Genomic DNA, 21,014 nt, shown 5'->3' with positions numbered 1-21,014 from the left:
GGGAGCCGATGCAAGCAGAACCATTATGCCAAATCAAGTATTACAATGATGTATTGTATCGTGTGCAATAAAGTATAAAGTAAATTACGGCTGCAACAACGAATCGATTAAATCGATTATTAAAAGCGTTGGCAACGAAGCGTTGGCAACAAATTTTATCGATTTGTTGTGTCGCGCAATTATTACGCCACTCAATATGTCGCGGAGATGTTTGAGTATAAAAAAAAAAAGTTTAGTTGAGCGCGGAGAGGAGGTAGAGGAAAGGCCATCGGAGAGACGTTGTTGAGTAACGTTGTTCTGAAACACATGGCGGAGGCAGAGAAATCAGTACGACCCAAGTCATCCAAGTTGTGGGAGCATTTCACACTAAATACATCGAAACAGTGTGTTAATTGACCGAGGTGAAGTTCGTTTCATATTCAACATTCGTCTCACATTCGGAAGACGCTACTTTGCAGCATCGCGTTAGGGACCGGGTGAAAACAACCCATACCATTTTGAATGGTATGGGTTGTTTTTATAATATTTTTAGGAATATAAAACCTCAAACAGACACCAGAGTATCTTAACAATGTCTGGTATACTTCCACAGCCTTTTTCAATGAAGTTTCAGATAATATGATAGAAAATCACTAATCTTTGAAAATAGCTTAATCCTCGCAAATCTTAACTTTTTTCAAAATTGTGTCAAAAAATCTTAAATATACAACAGATTATTCTAATAAAGTCTGGCCTAAGTCTGGTATTCCACAACCTTTCTATTTTTAATAAAGTTTTAAACAAAACTCAAATAAATTGCTCATCTTGGAAAATAGCATTAAATCCACGCTAATATTAATAACTTTTTCAAAATTGTGTGCCTGTTTGTGCACATTCTGAAGATTTTTTGCACTGTGAATTTGCACTGTCAGTTCTGTTTTTGAATAAAGGGTTGGAAATTAATGCTTTTTTGTTTTTGTATCCGATTCATCAATTAATCGAAAAAAGAATCGACAGATTAATCGATTAGTAAAATAATAGTTAGTTGCAACCCTAAAGTAGATACTATACTGAGTCCTCCTGCCTGAACCCATATACCAGGGTACATCTCCTACAGGCAATGGTAGGTGACATAGGTGTGGAGTGTTTAAGGCTGGATCCAGCACACCAGAGGGTTTTTACCCTAATTTTCTTTGTTCTTTGTTGACAGTACGAAGTTGTGATGGTTACTGTAATATTTTCTAATCAAATGTACAGTATTTGTATAGGCCTTTTTACAAGCAATGTCACAGAGGGCTTCACATACGCTGATAGAACTGCCCCACAGCCAACCTTAACCCTCAAAGAAGACAGGGAAAAACTCCCAGGAAAACTCACTAGAGGAGAAAACATTTATGAAACCTTGGGAGGAGCAATTCAGTGAGGGATCCCCTCCTCCAGAGACGGTTGGCAAAAGATAGGTACAGAACACAGGCTAAACATAGTCATACATCAGGAAAGTGAATTTGTATGAATGTGAATGAATATTGGTGAATGAATGTTGGTGGTGGTCGGAGGGGCCCGTAGGCGCTGATTGGTAGCCACGCTTCTGTCAGTCTGCCCCAGGGCAGCTGTGGCTACAGTTGTAGCTTATCACCACCGGTTTGACTGTGTCTGAATGAATACTGGACTCTGTAAAGCGACCTTGAGTACTTTGAGTAGTAGAAAGCGCTATATAAGATCAATAAATTAAAGTGTCAATGGGTGTTGAAACACCAAAATCCAGTGTTTCAAAATCCATTGATTTGCTGTGATTTTGAGCACAGGTTTAGGAGCGAGTGTTTGATTTTGCCAGAAGAGTCAGAGGTTTTGGAAATTGAGTTTGAATATTTGGTTTTGTGTTTACAGTTTTGAGAAAACGGTTGACTGTTTCAAAAAATGTGTTTTAGCAATCGTGAAAAACTGTAATCCCCATTGTACCGAATTTGGTAGCAGTTCCACCATTGTTCCACTGGGGGTGATCGCGGGCGAGTGCAAAATGAATGGGGGTCTATGGAGCTAGACAGCTAAATTTGTCTCTTTCGCCTGATTGTCGTTGAGAAATCTCAGATTTGATTGTAGTTTTTGCAAGTTCAACATGGATTATAGGTCGAAAGTTGAATGAACGAGTACTTATGTCCTTTCGATTTCTTACAGGGTGAGTCGTTGTTGCCCATAACACGCTAGCATTCTGCTAATGAATGCTGATTGTATGACGTCATTGACATTTTTAAGGCTTTTTAGAACAAAAAAGCAAAACAAAAAAAATCTAACACCCAGCAGTGTGTATTTTCTTTGCCTCCCCTTTCGAATGCAACATTCAAATTACTAGACAAAAAAATGTATCCTGAGAAAAGTGGATTTTGAGGGGTATAGCTTCATAGACCTCCACGCACAGCGTTACCGGGGATATTTCTCTCCAACGTGCGTTCACTGAGCAACAAACTGGATGAACTTCAGCTACTGGTGTGGAAAAACAGAGACTTTCATTCATCTTCCGTTTTGTGCTTTACGGAGACATGGCTGAGTGAACTGATCCCAGACTCTGCGCTACAGCTAGCAGGTTTCAAACTGCTGAGAGCGGATCGTGACCCTGTGCTCTCTGGCAAAACGATAGGCGGTGGTATTTGTTTTTACATTAACAGTGGCTGGTGTGAAGATGTGACAGTGATTCTGCAGCACTGTTCTCCTGATCTGGAATAATTTTTTATTAACTGTAGATCTTTTTACTCGCCACGAGAGTTTGCATCATTCATTCTGGTTGGCGTCTACATGCCTCCGCAGGCTAGCGTCAACGAGGCTCAACGTGTGCTTGCCAGCCAGATACTGAGTGTGGAGCATGAAAATCCGGATTCCTTGGTTATTGTGCTAGGCGACTTTAACAAAGGCAATCTCACTCAAGAACTCCCAAAATATAGACAATTCATCAAATGCCCTACCAGAGAAGGAAACACCCTGGATCACTGCTACTCTACAATCAGCAAAGCATACCATGCGGTCCCCCGAGCAGCACTGGGTCACTCTGACCACGCCATGGTCCACCTGATTCCTGCATACAGGCAGAAGCTAAAGCGCTGTAAGCCTGCTGTGAGGACATCAAAACAGTGGACCAGTGAAGCTATGGAGGATCTGCGGGCGTGCTTGGACTGCACTGACTGGGACATGTTCACGACTGCTACCAATAGTCTGGATGAGCTCACAGAGGCTGTGACATCATACATCAGCTTCTGTGAGGACTGCTGTATACCAACACGCACCAGGGTAAGCTACAACAACGACAAACCTTGGTTTACAGCTAAACTCAGAAGGTTGAGGTCAGAGAAAGAGGCCGCGTTCAAGAGCGGGGACAAAGACAGTTTCAAGGAGTCGAAGAACAGGTTTAGCAAGGCGGTGAGGGAGGCTAAACGACTGTACTCAGAGAGGCTAAAACACCAATTCTCTGCAAACGACTCTGCTTCTGTCTGGAGAGGGCTCAGGCAAATTACCAACTACAAGCCCAGAGCCCCCCACTCCACTAACGACTCCCGCCTGGCCAACGACCTGAATGAGTTCTACTGCAGATTTGAAAGACAATTGGACAGTCTTGAACTACCCCTTCCCACCCAGGAGGCCTCCCACCTCCCCCCCTCTACAGTGACGACTCTCTCCATTCAGGAGGGTGAAGTTAACAGACTTTTGAAGAGGCAGAACCCCCGCAAAGCAGCTGGGCCGGACTCTGTCTCTCCAGCCACCCTCAAGCACTGCGCTGACCAGCTGTCCCCGGTGTTTACCCACATCTTTAACACCTCCCTTGAGACATGCCATGTGCCAGCCTGTCTCAAGTCCTCCATCATCATCCCTGTGCCCAAAAAGCCAAGGCCAACAGGACATAATGACTACAGACCCGTCGCCCTGACCTCTGTGGTAATGAAGTCTTTCGAGCGCCTGGTGCTGGCACACCTTAAATCCATCACTGACCCTCTACTGGACCCCCTGCAGTTTGCCTACAGAGCCAACAGGTCTGTGGACGATGCAGTTAACATGGCCCTCCACTTCACCCTACAGCACCTGGACTCCCCAGCATCCTATGCCAGGATCCTGTTTGTGGACTTCAGCTCTGCCTTCAACACCATCATCCCTGCCCTGCTTCAGGACAAGCTCTCCCAGCTGAACGTGCCTGATTCCACCTGCAGGTGGATCACAGACTTCCTGTCTGACAGGAAGCAGTGCGTTAAGCTGGGAACACAAGTCTCTGACTCCCGGTCCATCAGCACCGGATCACCTCAGGGCTGCGTCCTTTCTCCTCTGCTCTTCTCCCTGTACACCAACAGTTGCACCTCCAGTCATCCGTCCGTCAAACTCCTGAAGTTTGCGGACGACACCACCCTTATTGGGCTCATCTCTGGTGGAGACGAGTCTGATTATAGGTGGGAAGCGGCCAACCTGGTGACCTGGTGCAGCCAGAACAACTTAGAGCTCAATGCTCTTAAGACAGTGGAGATGGTTGTGGGCTTCAGGAGGAACACAGCCCCACTCACCCCCATCACCCTGTGTGACTCCGATGTCAACACTGTGGAGTCCTTCCGCTTCCTGGGCACTATCCTCTCCCAGGACCTCAAGTGGGAACTGAACATCAGCTCCCTCATCAAGAAAGCACAACAGAGGATGTACTTCCTTCGGCAGCTGAAGAAGTTCAACCTGCCAAAGACAATGATGGTGCACTTCTACTCAGCCATCATTGAGTCCATCCTCACCTCCTCCATCACCGTCTGGTACGCTGCTGCCACTGCCAAGGACAAGAGCAGACTGCAGCGTATCATCCGTACTGCTGAGAAGGTGATTGGCTGCAATCTGCCTACCCTCGAGGACCTGCACACCTCGAGGACCCTGAGGCGAGCGAGGAAGATTGTGGCTGACTCCTCCCACCCTGGACACTCCCTGTTTCAGTCACTCCCCTCCGGCAGAAGGCTGCGGTCTATCAGGACCAATACCTCACGCCACAAAAACAGTTTCTTCCCTTCCGCTGTTGGCCTCTTCAACAAGGCCAAGGGACCACACTGACTCAAATGACTTATTGCCTAAAACACTCTGCTTTTGCACTGCACCATAACATGGTATCTTGTACACTTGTATTTTTTGTAATATTTGTATTTTTGTATTTTTATATTGTAATTTACGGCAACTTATATTTATCCCACTTAGTACTGCTAGTTTATGTACCCTTAGTATAGTTAGTCTACATATTTAAATTTTAGGTATATGTTTATTGTATGCACCTTCCTGCCAAAGCAAATTCCTTGTCTGTGCAAACTTTCATGGCGAATAAATCCCTTTCTGATTCTGATTCATTCTGCACTCACTGGTGAGCGCCCTCATATGGAACCAGAGTGGAACTGCAACCAGTTCAGAAGCCGGAAGTTTCCAGAGTCGCACTGATGCTAGCTAGTTTTCTAGACACTACGTCACAACTTCAGCACATGTTAGCAACGACGCATAGACGACATGCTAGTAAGACAGACAGCGAGATCAGCTAGCCCTCAGCATTAGTACCGTAGATAAAAGTCAAGGAAAGTTGAGGCTATTTTTCGCTAGGTACCTACGAACTTGTCTGCTAGACAAGTGCGTTCGCCTTCATTCTTTTGGTTAGCAGTCTCACAAGCCCTACTTACCTGGCGTCATGGAGCCGAGCAGCTAAATACTTATTTAGCACTAGCGTTGTTAGCTACTGTATCCTTGTGCTTTTGCTCAGCAAGTATCATGCCGTGGTGTAGGAGGACTTATCGACAAGCGCATCATACATTTACAGTTTTTTTCAAATGCTTACACAGAAATTCCTTACTTTTCACACAATTTTCTGAAACCTGACACTCAAACACCAGAACCACACCTCAAATCTGCAAAACCATACGCACATTTTGGCCTTTGACTCAGTTTTCAATTTCATAAAAACTTTTTTCACATCACACAATTATCCACGTAACACACAAAATTCTAACAGGAAGCGTCATGATTTCCTTTTTCAAACACAACCAATCAAAATGCCACACTAATTCATCAGTGCCTCACACTAACTCCTCACATGTGCAAACACTCATTGCTTTACTCAACACCAACCAATCATGGCTTTAGAATAGGCCTATAAATAGCCTTATTTGAGTCGATTTACAGTGGTGGGTATAATTTGAACCTTTAATGTAGAAATGATAACAGGTATGTAACTGTATCTACTGTAATGTACACATGTTCTAATGTACATATAATAGCTGTTTCAGCACAATACACGGTATACTATGCACAAACATTTATTTTAGCACCCATGCATCCATTGACTGCAGTGCACTGCATGATTGGTCAGTCTGGTGGATTACTGTATCATACTGTGCAACAGTACAGTGACTGTAAGAAGCATATACCTACAGTTGACAAAAAATACAGCCCAGGCTGGTGTTATCGCAGGACACGTGGTTGAAATGCAAAACTAGTAGTGGTAGCTCTACTTAGCCTACCTATTTTCCCACCCTTAAAAAAATGTTTTGCTAAATTTGCACTACATACACAATGGAGATGCCAAACATGTAGCTAGGTATGTTTCCAGGTTGTGATATCAACACCCTGGATTTTTGTACGCCCTTCGACAGGTTAGCTCCTGCAATTCCCACACAGCAGTAGTCTAGTAGTTATTCTAGCTAGCTCATAGTACAATTTACCATGGTCAGCTTCTCCACGCAGGGCTCTAAACTCTAAAATGGTCGCATTAGTATAAATTATTACAATTTATACCGATATACAGATTTAAAGATGTTTTTCTTATAAAATGATTTCATATCATATTTGAGCCAGTTCTAGTGCTATTAGGACTACTTAGGTGATGAGGGAAAAAAAGTGTAATTGGTTTACATACTGATGTATCTGTGCTGGGTAGGCCTTTGGCAGTTTGCATCTGTGCTGCAGAGAGAGTCTTGTTTTTCACCAGTGTTTGAAGGACTGCAGCCAGAGAAGAGTGAAAATACATACATTAAGTATTACAGTTTTTCTCAATTGTTTACACACAAATACTGGTACTTGAGACACAATGACCACAACATGTAACTCATGCACCAACCCCATGAACCAATTCTGCTAAACTACAAGCACAATTCCTGCTTTACACTCAAATTGCAGTTCTAAAACACACTTTTTTCAAAACACTACACACAATTCTCTGCATTTGGCACAATTCTCATGAAGAAAATCTTTTGTTTTCACAAGGAACACACTGCCATTCAAATACGCACTCTGACTCATCGCATGGACAAACACCTGTCACACAGTTTTACAATTAGCAATCAGAGCTTTAGCATAAAAGGGCAACAAGTGACATCTTCTGTTTTTGAGCAATGGATGCCAACATTGGAAACAGAGGCAGAGGAGTGAGAGTAAGAGGACGGGGAGGACAAGGATGAGGAAGGCCAAGGACCATAATCTCTGATGAGATCCGAGCCGCTTTGGTTGACCATGTAGTCAACCATGGTTGAACAATGAAGGAGGCTGGGCAAAGAGTACAGACAAATTTGAGCAGGTACACTGTAGCATCCATCATCCGGACTTTCCGAAATGAGAATAGGTAAGAAATCTACTCTCACTACAAAATTGCAGTAGGCCTACTGCATATCAATACAGTACTCAATGAGTACAGTAGTACAGTATTGCCTGTGGACTGTTCTGTAGGACTTTAAAAATAAAGTATGTTTCAAGTATTTGGGAAATGTATTCCTACTTTGTATTCCTACACAGTATTTACAGTATTTTACTATTTGTTTGGCAGAACTGAAAGATTACCAACACAAGGTGGTCAGGAACATCTTCTGTCTCCTGAACGGGAAACTGAAATCATGAACATGGTCCTAGAAAATAACGCCATAACATTACGGCAAACACAAAGAAAAATAATCATAATGTAACTGTGTACACAATACAGTAAATGATTCTGTTGATTTGTATGTAGAGCACTGTATGTGCAACTTTGTGTACATTGTTTTTCTGGGAAAAATACGTGAAATATATTTGTTACCGTGTATTTCTGTGTTCTGAGTATAAAAACAATATTCTCAAATATTTTACCACACTTATGAATGTACTAGCTGTAGTAAGTGTAACACTGAACAAAAAAAGGCCTAACTCACTATGATGAATGAAGAAGAAGTGTTTTCCATTCATCATAGTGTTTTACATTGAGCACATCAGTGTTCAAATGGTTCTTATAAATGTCTATTCATATGATGGTTTGTGTTTGTCATTTGAAAACAAAATACCATTTTGAGATTAAATAACATTGTTTTGAATGTAAAGTTTAATTTTGCAGGAGAAGTGAGGGGTTTTGCCCATTGTGTGTGTGTTTTTTTGATTTGTGTGTAGAGTTCTGAGAGTATGAGGTATGCATTCAGAAAATGTGTGTAACCAATCGAGAAAAACTGTAAGTACATAAAAGACAGTTTCCTACTAAAGTTGGCCATTCTTTTGGCGGCATTGTGGCACACAGTAATAGCACAATAGTTAGGATGATGGAAGAAGGTACATCTTTGGTGGTTATGCTGCGTTCCATTTGCCTAGGGAGTCTGAACTGGAATTTTGTCACACCAGAGTTAACCCTAGTTGATCTCTTTCCAGAATCCAGGGGTTCCTCCGACTTTCCGAGTTGGAATTCCTACCTGAGGCGTTCCATTTGACACTTCCGGAAATTCAAACTTCCGAGGACAAATGGAACACAGCATCAATGGCAAACTAAATTAACCTATTGTGATTTAGGGTTGTCATGATACTAGAATTTCAAACTCGATACAGATACCCAGGAAAATACTCAATACAATTTTGGATACCACGGGGGGAAAATGACAAAAAAATTAAGAGGCAGACATATTTATTTTAATAAACATTACAACAATACAAAAATAACATAAATGACAACACTATTTTTAAGTTGTCAAATGTAATGCCCCCCCCCCAAAAAAGACATAATTAAGGTATACATGACAAAAATATATTATAAATATATATAAAAAAAGGTAGTGCCAAAAACAATATTTTTTGGTAAGAAGCACGGAGTGATACTACACTACGTTTCACATTTATTAGCTAATGTTCAGAGTTTTCAGAGTACATTTTGAGTAACTTGTTGGATTGTTAGAAGAGGCCCCCATCTGTCAATATCAGTATCACAATATCACATGGTATTATAGGCCTACATGTAAATCTTCAGGTGTCGCTGCTATTGTTCCATCCACTGTCTGGTGTAGTAGCCTATATGATCACTTCCTGTAACGGAAGCTGTCAATCAAGGTTGGAGGATGTTTCACCGCTGCCCCTCTGCTGCTGTGTGTGAAGTTGTGTGTCAACTGGAGGAGGCGAAGACGGCAGTGTTGATATCGATACTATTGCAAATGAGAATCTAATCTAATAAAAAAGGAATTGTATCGATTAGTATCCGAGCATCGTTTTTTTGACAACTGTGTTTTGATTGATTCCACTTGCATTGCTTTGGTTGACCCTTCTTCAAGTTGAATTAGCTTGCAATGTTTTCTTCTATATTTTGACCCGTCTTAATGTAGTTAAGTCTTACCCCACACACAATTTTTACAGGAAAATACAGATTACCTGGTTATTGACCTAATGGCAGTAGCGTAAATGTTTTCTGCTTGCCTTATTATCCATATTGAAAATATTTTATATAACATACAGTTTAGGTTATGCTTACTCAAATATAAACTAATATCCTGTGCTTATTTACAAGTAAATGCAGCCATGTTATCAAGGGTCACACGATCTATGGTCACACTACAATGGACAGATGTAAGCCTGTCTGGATAATTAGTGTCCAATTGAGATAACAGATGAGCTTTGATCATGCATTTCAAATACATTTCTTCTTTTTGTTTTACTGTCTTGTAATTAATGATCATATATGATGCAGGCAGAAGCTACCTTTGGTTAAAGATTTTACAAAGAGCATGTTTAATCTTTGGTTGACTATTTTGACTTCCAAACAGTAATTCTGAAGGCTGATTATGGCAACAGCTCAGTTGGTTTCTGTTTTGAGTGGAAGAATGAAAGGCATTCAAGGGGGATATTGTTCACCTACCATAGGTGTTGGAAGTAGGGATGCAGAGTAGGGATGTGCATCTCCATCACTGAGGACGATGTGATACACATCTCGATGCACTGCCAACAATCCGATACATTAAAGATACATAAAAGCAACTACTAATGCGATACGATTCACCCCTATTGCGATGCAGTGCGATTCGACACGATGCGATTCAATGATATGCGAAGCAAAGGGAATATGATGCTATGCAATTTAATATGGTACATAATGATTTATTTCTTTGTCAGACTGCAAATCATCAATTAACTAAACAAGTGAAAGTTTTATTTCACATATTAAACAAAGTCTCTGACAAAAGATAAAATAACATCAGGCCTGGACCTTGCCTTAAACCAGTCCTTCTTTCCTGTTGTATGTGTTCTCTGAATGTAAAAAATGGGTAAACTATTACTGGCAGTCACAAGCTGCTGTAAAGACTGTCATAACACAACACACTAAATTGAACTCATACGTCCTACTTTAAGGTTTTTCTCAATGACTCAGCTATCTCTCGTCTTTGTCGTACACAACAGGGATTTGCTTCTTGGAGAATAGAGGGTTTTCACCGACGTCACGTTCTTGGCGGTAACCCGGATGCGCGGCCATTCTGGAGGCACTCTGTGTAAAAAACTGACAGAGTACAATGGCGTATTGTGCGCTTTGGATACTTTAAGTGAATGTAGCCATGTCTAAACAACCTAAAAGCTCATCAAAACGCGTCCAAGATGCAAAGGCATATAGGGAAGGACTTGGACCACAAGAAAGGGCACGATATTTCGAGAAATTACGATTTATTGGCGGTGCAGATCCCTACGAGTTAGCTCCCTCTTCTTGGATCCGTGACGACCCGGTGATTCTTCCTTAAGTTGCATATCCCGATATAGTCAACTACCTGGTTTTCTTGCCGAGCCCATACACAGCGGAAGACCTTAAATCCTACAAAGGTTTGGAGGCCTATAACCAGATGGTGTGTGGATGGGTGAGGGAGACGCAGTACCAAGTTATCAACGACCGTTGTGTTGTGAAGGCCAAAGTAAGTAATGCAATAACGTCTTTAATCAACCTAACCTTAACTGTATGATATCATTGCGATACTCAAGGTGTAGCCAAGCGCCTCCTTTCCTCTGACAATCTCTGGCATTCCTCTCCCTGGTTTTTAATAACTTTTGGAAGTCGATAATATTCCAAATGTTTTTCTCGATCTGTCCTATTGGTACAACCTGAAACACGGCAATAATTAACCATTTTCCTTGACGACGCTCGGGATATACTTCAGTGCCTGTGCTTTGTTGTGATGCAGAGTGCCTCCAATATGGCGACTTGCGGTCTGATGACGCGTCGTGAAAACCCTCTATAGCTTCCTATTCTTGCTAGGGGTACCGGTGGAGCTAGCCACTGACTGTAGCCATAGCTGAATCCGAGGGGGAGGCAGACGTCGCCACACAAATACCATGTAGCCTCTTCAGGTGACTACCTAAATTAGCTGTGCTGCCTGTGTACTTTATAGCAGCACGATATATCTTGCCAATTGCATGGGTCTTGTCAAATTTCCCAGCTTTCTTGTAAAATCCGAAGTGTTGCCAAACCTTGGATTTATTGCAATTCGTAGGAACGTGTAATTCTTCCTCCGCCATGATAACACTCGCCTCCAACTCACGCGAAACGTGGATGAGAGACTTCACGAGAATCGGCCACTGACAGCAGTGGAGATGAGAGCGCGCTTAAGAAACGTTCACGTTAAATAACGTTCATTTTTGGTGCGCCGTTTATTCGAGGGCGGCGTTTATTACACAACGTTCATTTTTGGTGCGGCGTTTATTCGAGGGCGGCGTACATCGGATTATACCGATGCAAAGATGTTAGAAACGATGCATCGCGATTTCATCCCACATTTACGGTGGCCGACATGTGCAACCGCGCTTCAAATTAAGAAAACACATGCAAATTAAGAAAACATCTTCATTAATTTGACACACAAACACATGCGCAGCATTCAGCAAACGCGCTGCAAATACACACAACACAACCAAATACATAAACACCCTGCAAATACATAAACGCGTTGCAAAAACGAAAGCACGCAAACCAAAAAACGAGTGGAACAGCTTAATTTTCGGCCCCACGGAGCGAGAGAGAGCATATGAGAAGTTTGTTTTGGAAAAGGGAACAAAATCGAAGTTGCTCTTCTGAAAAACTGTAAAAGAGGAGAGCCAAATGTAAAAATGAATACTAACCTTTTTATGTCGCCTCTTTACTTCCATGTTGGTCCAAACTTCTCATATGCTCTCTCTCTCGCTCCGTTGGGCCAAAAATCAAGCTGTTCCACTTAGCGCTCCCCCTAGAGGCCTGGAGAACTTCCGTTGTGAAAACTGGAAGCAGCGTTTTTGGTTTGCGTGCTTTAGTTTTTGCAACGCGTTTATGTACTGCAGCGTTTTTGGTTTGCGTGCTTTTGTTTTTGCAGCGCGTTTATGTATTTGGTTGTGTTGTGGGTCCGTGTACCTTGTGGCCATTGTTTTTTTTGCAACCCGTGTTGACAAACGCAAAATAGGGCCGTAATATCGTTTTGTCAGTTTAGTAAGTCGAACACACATTTAAGTATAACGGCTTGTTTTTGGTTGTTTCGTTTGCTCCCCCGTAAGAAAATGTATTACGTTATAAAGTTAAACGCATGAATCTGGTGCACTTTGAGAGCAAAATTATGAGATCTATGTAGAATCTGTGCTCTTGTAAACAATGTCATGTTCTTTTAACCATAAAGACATTTTTGGTATAGCATACATCATAAAAAACTATTAAACAAATGGGATTACCTGTGTTGAACTACTTTAAAAAGCAAAAGTCAAAAGCATCACTTACTGTAAAGCTAGCACACATCAATAGACATCATTTTTGGTATTGTATTAAAATAGTTTCTACTAGATGATGTAAGGTGGGTCTGTAAACCTCTCCCCACTTTGCCTCTGATTGGCTGTGAGGTTTAGGGCATTAGAAGTGACGATTGGTTCCAGAGCCAGTTGTAAAGTTGGGAAGCAAGGGTAAAATGCTGTGATGGCCACGGCCACTACCCGCCATGCCGCTAATTTCACTGGATAACAATTAATACATTTATGTATTATTATGCAAAATACTGAATGAATAAAAAAACTAAGGATGTCCCTTTATTCTTAAACTACCAGCATCAAATGATAATAAACAATAATAATTTAGATTTTTTAATAATTTTTAGGGGTGCTGAGATGAAATTTAGGGGTGCTTGACCCCTAAAAAGAGTCTAAATTCGCCACTGGAAGACACACACACCAAACTGAAGGCACATGTTGACCGCGTTTGCTAGTTACTAATTAATTTATAAATCTTTGATGAACCCAAGTTTCTTTAATATATATTAGAAACATTACAAGACGGGGCTCCAGTGTGTGTTCAAACAAGGCCAAAAGTGCCAGACGGTATCAGTTGAAAAAGACAATCACACCCGTGCAAGAAACACTGCATGCCCCAACCCTCCCTCCCCCCACCTAAATTACCGCTTTCAGCTCTGTTGTACGTTTTAATGAAGTGCATTGAGGCAATCATAGTGAGCAAATTGAGGTCATGTGGTCTACCTTTGCAGTTTACATAGAAACACAACTGACAGAGGCACTGTTGTGGATACTTTTTTCAAAGTTCTGATTCTATGTCCAAATTCAACTTCTTCAAAGTCCAAAAACAGCACGGAACAGCAACGAGAGGGTTCCCAGGAAAATCTGATTTCCTTTGTCTGTGTTGCACCTTTTATATCCAACAAATTACACCCCTGAACTTTAATGAAGTGCATTGAGGCAATTGAGCCAATCTTCCCTTTTTATTTATAAAAAAACTAGTGGTGGGCATAGATTTAAAAAAAAATCTAGATTAATCTCACTGTAATATTGGCGTTAATCTAGATTAATCTAGATTAAAATGGCTCATTTTAATTCCGCCGAAGGCATTCAGAATATGTGTGCTACCCAAATAATGACTAAAAGTAAGTCTTTGAGAACGGGTTTCTCAAGTCAGGTGGCGCATTAGACCAGGAGTTCATCTCCTGTTTCCAAAATGCATCACAAACTGCTTGAGAAAGATGTTCTACTATGATAATTGGTGATGAAAATAAATTATGTTCAATAAAATGTACTTGTATTTTCTAACTGTTTATTAGATTAGTTAGCTTGGCTGATAGAGCTGTGCTGACGGGCTTGCCTCGGTTGCACTCAAACATTGTAGTTTGACGACGACTCTTCCCCTGCGCTACATCATTGCTTGGCCCGGCATCTTCCGCATTAGCTAAGGGATGCTTTGCGTTTAGGTGGTATTTGAGACTGGAAGAACTCCTACGGAAAATAATTCCACATAGCACAAGGTGCAACGAACCTTAGTCTTGTCGAGGTTTCCATTGGGAAGCTTCTTAAAAATAGCAAACCAGGCGGCTTCATAGCTGCATCCATGTTAGCACGTCACGTTTGATGTGATAATTTCATACACAAGGCATACACACAGGTTCGAAGACTCGTTCTAGCCCCCTACAGTGCAATTCGGCTAGGTATACATCCGCGCTAAAATATCAAGGTGAAAGTCATCATAGCTTGCGTGGTATAGACCCAGCTCCCAAGCCAACTTTGAGAATAGATAAACGGCAATATTTTTTTTTATCGTCGATAAGAGTCGCAGCGCGTTAACGCCGATAACGGCCCACCACAAAAAAAAACTATATTATTTTCTCATGTAACTTTTATTCAGTTTGGATTAAATGTAGAGTTAACTTGACCCAAAACATTACATTTAAATCTATTAAATTTTGCAAAAGGCCATTGTAGTGACAATACAATTGTTGTCCTTACATCGATCAATGTACAACACGTTTTAGCCTACATCAATGCATTCATACCCTGTTACACACAATTTAAAAATGTCCTTTGAAAGAAAATTGCTGTTCTGCTTGTGACGATTCGTATATCAACCTACACGTCTGCGCTTAAAGTTAGTATGCTAGTTTGAGACCACCATAGCTATGGGAATGAGAGTGAATACAATTAGAGGGGTGGCTGTGTCTACATACAATTTTTCTTGTTGTATGTTTATAATTTGCATATAAATGTGTACACAACAGCTAGTTCCAACCAAGTAGGTCTACTTTAAATGGACAGGAGGCAGTCCATGAGTGCTTACATTTGACGACCTCAGACAGCAGGGGGAGGGGGGGGGGAGCGGCAGTTACATTGGGGCCAGAGGTTCTGTTAGAGGGGCCAGTTACATTAAACATTATTGTTGTCATATAGTTTTCTTCGCTGCAGTGCAGGCATTAACAGGCAAAAGCAGTGGCACCCCCAGAAATGTTTTATAGGAGTGGCCCCAGATGGCCACTGAAATCCTGGGGTGGCTTTCCAAAATCAAAAGCCATAACTGAATTTCAGGAATTGTATTATGCAGTTGTAGTATATAGGTTAGTTGAAAACAGCAGCGGACTGGGGAAGGGTGACAGGATCTGAGTGTGGAGATACGTGGATTTATGCCGGAATGTTTTATATACAGTACACAGTCATCTTTTGTGCAGAATACAGAGAGAATAGAGTATAAAGACTTGTTTAAACAATTGGAAAACATGAGAAGGTAAAGAAGTGAGTGGAGAAAAAGAGATGCAGAAAAGTGCAACACCCTCCTATTACCATTATTATATAGAGTCTCATCTGTGTTGTATGTCTGCAAACTGCTATAGTATGGGCCTACACGAAAGTTATTAAGTCATTGGACTTGTGTGGGGAGGGTTTGACAAATGTGATGACTGTATTCCTCCACAGATACCATGGGCTTGGACATGGAGTTGGACCAGTTACTAGTCACTTTGACTTGATGGGTGTGACCTGTGAAGAATGAATGGCACCATGCAATGGTGAAGGGCTATAACCCAGGGTTGATTGCAACTGGTGTTGGAAAACACATGTAGTAGGGCAGAATAGAGGAACTGGGCACAAGTTATTGGTTTGGTCCCTGGTTAGTCCCCAAAAACGTGGCAGAAACAGCAGAAAATATTCGATGGCATTGCATCAAGGCCCAATTGGAGCAGAAGTCATAGGATATTTACAATTGTAGTAGGCCAATAGATCTGTTTTAAAAGTTCAGGGGTGTAATTTGTTGGATATAAAAGGTGTAGCACAGACAAAGGAAATCACATTTCCTGGGAACCCTTTCGTTGCTGCTCCGTGCTGTTTTTGGACTTTGAAGAAGTTGAATTTGGAATATGATCTGAACTTTGAAAAAAGTATCCACAACAGTGCCTCTGTCAGTTGTGTGTCTATGTAAACTGCAAAGGTAGCCCACATGACCTCAACTTTCTTACTATGATTGCCTCAATGCACTTCATTAAAACGTACAACAGATATGAAAGCGGTCATTTAGGTGGGGGGAGGGAGGGTTGGGGCGTGGAGTGTTACTTGCACGGGTGTGATTGTCTTTTTCAACTGATACCGTCTGGCACTTTTGGCCTTGTTTGAACACACACTGGAGCCCCGTCTTGTAATGTTTCTAATATATATTAAAGAAACTTGGGTTCATCAAAGATTTATTAACTAAGTAGCAACTAGCAAACGCGTGCCCTCAGTTTGGTGTGTGTGTGTCTTCTACTAAAGAACCTGCTGCCATGTCGTAAAGATTGTAGGCCTGCAGATCACAGGATTTTTTTTTTAAAGCTAGTCGTTGCTGCCCTCTGGTGTTCGCAAGTAATAACCCCCCCAATAGTTTCACATCTCTCCTCCTCTCTCTCTTTTTCACTTGTGCCAGTATGCATAATACGGCCGATCAAACAAATTAGTAAATGGCTCGTTATACCGTTTGTGTTATATGGATATTCCGTAATTCCAAAATGAAACAAAACAACGGAAACCAAGCCTTTCCCCATAATCTGGTTCTCACATCCAAAATGGACAAACATATATTACGAGGCTATTTTTCATTTTTTGCAGATACCAGCATAAAGGATATGGAATAATCAAACAAACAAGGAAATGGCTCGCTATACCATTTGTGTTATATGGTTATTCAGTTATTCCAAAATAAAACAAAACAACGGAATCCAAGCATTTCCCCATAATCCGGTTCTGACATCCGAAATGGACAAAACGATATTACGAGCCTGTTTTTCATCTTTTGCAGATATCAGCATAAAGGATATGGAATAATCAAAACATCGATTAATGTCTCGTTATACCATTTGTGTTATATGGTTATTTCATTTTTCCCCCAAAAAACGAAACAACCAAAAACAAGGCGTTATACTTAAATGTGTGTTCGATTTACTAAAGTGACAAAACGATATTACGGCCCTATTTTGCGTTTGTCAACACGGGTTGCAAAATAGAAAAAACCAATGGCCAGAAGGTACACGGACCGTGTATTTGCTGAATGCTGCGCATGTGTTGTCAAATTAATTAAGATGTTTTCTTAATTTGCTTGTGTTTTGTCTATATGCATGTGTTTTCTTAATTTGCAGCGCGTTTGCACATGTCGGCCACCGTACACATTGTATCCAGTGCGCACCGACTATATCAACACGGATATGAATGACAGCGCCATCTAGTGATCATCAGAGAACCATTGACCACCTAACCGCCTATAAGTAGCCTAGGGAAAACCGTCTGCACCGTGATGCAAATCAAATCACATGACGTGCCCACAACTCAACTGGAAGCTTAGGTAAACAACAACTAATTATTAGTATAATAAACAACATCCTAAACATGTTGTTTATTATATTGAGTGGCTTCTTCAACACTTCAACACTTTTGTAATATGCACGAAAATGAAAAAAAATTAAAATAAATGTTCTCGGCTTCTAGCTGACAACATGGAAGGCCGACAAGAGCCCCTGTTCACTGGACTGTGTCACATTTAAAGGTTGAGCCAGTCAGTCTTGTCAGAGGCTGTCAAAGGCTGAAGAAGTCTTCGAAAATATACTAATGTAATCAGCCATTCATTTTCATGGAAGTTAGCATTTAAAAAGTGTTATACATTTAGTCATCTAGCAGATGCTCTTATCCAGAGCGACTTACAGTAAGTACAGGGACATTCCCCCAGAGGCACGTAGGGTGAAGTGCCTTGCCCAAGGACACAACGTCATTTTGCACGGACGGGAATCTAACCGGCAACCTTCTGATTAATAGCCTGATTCCCTAACCGCTCAGCCACCTGACCCCCTCTTTTGAAGATATACTGACAGAATACCTAGACTGATGAGTATTTTGTTTACTGGAACATTTCTTTTGAACTAGCTGACACACAGTAGTTCTATCTTTAACTTCTTTGACCTGGATCTGCACTTCTATAAGCTGTCTATGAGCTCAGTTGACAGAAATAATCCCTGCTGGATAATGCTAGCCTGGTCTGTGTGTACACATGGAATCATCTTGAGAATTGTGTGCAATTTGAGAGGGTGGTGTTATGGGCAGTGATTTAGGGAGTGCTAGTTTTTCTAAAAAGCTTCTGTTAAAGTTTGCAATACTCGCGTGCACTAGCTTCCGGCTGAAACACACGTTACATACATACACCGGCCACTTTATTAGGTACACCTCTTCAATTGCTTGTTAACACAAATAGCTAATCAGCCAATCACATGGCAGCAACTCAATGCATTTAGGCATGTAGACGTGGTCAAGACAACTTGCTTAAGTTCAAACTGAGCATCAGAATGGGGAAGAAAGGGGATTTAAGTGACTTTGAACATGGCATGGTTGTTGGTGCCAGACAGGCTGGTCAGAGTATTTCAAAAACTGCTGATCTACTGGGATTTTCACGCACAACCATCTCTAGGGTTTACAGAGAATGGTCCGAAAAAGAGAAAATATCCAGTGAGCGGCAGTTGTGTGGACAAAAAGGTCAGAGGAGAATAGGCAGACTGGTTTGAGATGAAAGGCAACAGTAACTCAAATAACCACTCGTTACAACCAAGGTATGCAGAATACCATTTCTGAACACACAACATGTCGAACCTGGAACAGATGGGCTACGGGCAGAAGAAGAAGAAGAAGAAGAAGAAGAAGAAGAAGAAGTAGTAGTAGTAGTAGTAGTTTTTGAACATGTAAATAAATATATAAAATAAAAACAATTATATACAGACATGCATACATATATAAAATTAAAACTACAGCTTAAATAAAGGTCATGTACTTCTCAGCATAATCTTCCAACATTATTATAAATCATTCAAATTACAAATTCCCATGTTCAAAAAGGAGTAGGAAGAAGTTCATAACAAACTTTTCAAGTCCTACCCCCTTTCTCTATCTTTATCCTTTAGTTAAATACAAAACAATTTGATGCTTCTCTTATACATACATCTTTACATACACCATAAATCTACCTACCTACTGTTCACATAAACCCATGCATTCACATAGATACAGATGCATACATACATGTATACACATTCAAAAAAAAATCTTCTTTCTTTTCCATCTATCTTCTTCATTTCTGTCTATCTATAGCAAATCAAATAATAACACCTCCATACTAGACTTAATAAGTAGACCAAGGAACCTGTATACAACACTATCACCTCGAGTCCTTTTCGTATCCATTTAATATATTCAGTTTAAATAGTCTTTTAAAATTACTAATTGTTGTAACTAATTTCATCTCTTCACTGCAGCTGTTCCATACATTAACTCCTTTGGTTGTGATACAGTGATATTTAGAATTTGTTCTCATAAGTTTCTTTTTAAATACAAATGTTCCTCTTAAGAGATGTTTGCTCTCTCTCATTTGAAACAACCCTTGAACCCTCGATAGCTGTTGATTAGTTATTTTGTACATAATTTGTGCAGTTTTGAAGTCAACAATATCTCTGAATTTTAGTGCTTTTAATTTAATAAACAGTAGAGTAGTTGGTGCTCTATAAGTGGTTTTATTTACAATTCTTAAGGCTCTCTTTTGAAGGATAGTGAGGCCACAATTCACATAGTCACCAATATTGGACAAAAAAAGATTGGAAAAACGTTGCCTGGTCTGATGAGTCTCGATTTCAGCTGTGACATTCAGATGGTAGGGTCAGAATTTGGCGTAAACAACATGAAAGCATGGATCCATCAATGGTTCAGGGCTGCGTTTCCCGATAACGATGGATCGTAGCAACGATCGAGCAAAAAACGAACGAAACGAAACCATCGATATTTCTTACGTGCGTTTCCCAAACATGCTCATAAGGAGTAGGCTAATCTATGCACTTTCAAGAGTTACGAATTTTCAAGAGACACTTTAGCTACGATGTCTTTAGGAAGGGCCCGTAAAACTAAGATTCGTCCTACGATGGATTCTACAATCAATTTAGGCTTACGACGCTTTCGGGAAACGCAGCCCAGGCTGGTAGTGGTGGCCTAATGGTGTGAGGGATATTTTCTTGGCACACTTTGGGCCCCTTAGTACCAATTGAGCATCGTTTAAACGCAACAAGCCTACCTGAGTATTGTTGCTGACCATGTCCATCCCTTAATGACCACAGTGTACCCATCTTCTGATGGCTACTTCCAGCAGGATAATGTCACAAAGCTGAAATCATCTTAAACTGGTTTCTTGAACATGACAATGAGTTCCCTGTACTCCTATGGCCTCCACAATCACCAGATCTCAATCCAATAGAGAACTTGGGATGTGGTCGAACGGGAGATTCGCATCATGGATGTGCAGCCGACAAATCTGCAGGAACTGCGTGATGCTATCATGTCAATATGGACCAACATTTATGAGGAAGGTTTCCAACACCTTGTTGAAAGTATGCCATGAAGAATTAAAGCAGCTCTTAAGGCAAAAGGGGGTCCAACCCGGTACTGGCGAGGTGTACGTAATAAAGTGGCCAGTGAGTGTGTTTGACACTAAAAGTAGAATTCATCTGCATTGAATAAACAATGTAGCTCAC

At 41.0% G+C, this 21,014-nt stretch overlaps 1 protein-coding gene across 2 annotated transcripts in view; it reads right to left on the bottom strand.

Annotated features, from left to right (window-relative positions):
* reep6 (receptor accessory protein 6) overlaps positions 1 to 21,014 on the bottom strand; it is a 74,122-nt gene that overhangs the window by 11,514 nt on the left and 41,594 nt on the right. For both annotated transcript variants that reach the window (XM_067230464.1, XM_067230463.1), the window contains exon 5: positions 6,878 to 6,960. In XM_067230464.1, coding sequence (XP_067086565.1) covers positions 6,878 to 6,960 — 83 coding nt within the window. The remainder of the gene's footprint in view (positions 1 to 6,877; positions 6,961 to 21,014) is intronic.

Source organism: Osmerus mordax, chromosome 27 (genome assembly GCF_038355195.1).
Source record: "Osmerus mordax isolate fOsmMor3 chromosome 27, fOsmMor3.pri, whole genome shotgun sequence".
NCBI lineage: Eukaryota > Metazoa > Chordata > Actinopteri > Osmeriformes > Osmeridae > Osmerus > Osmerus mordax.
This window is presented reverse-complemented; position numbering and strand designations above follow the sequence as displayed.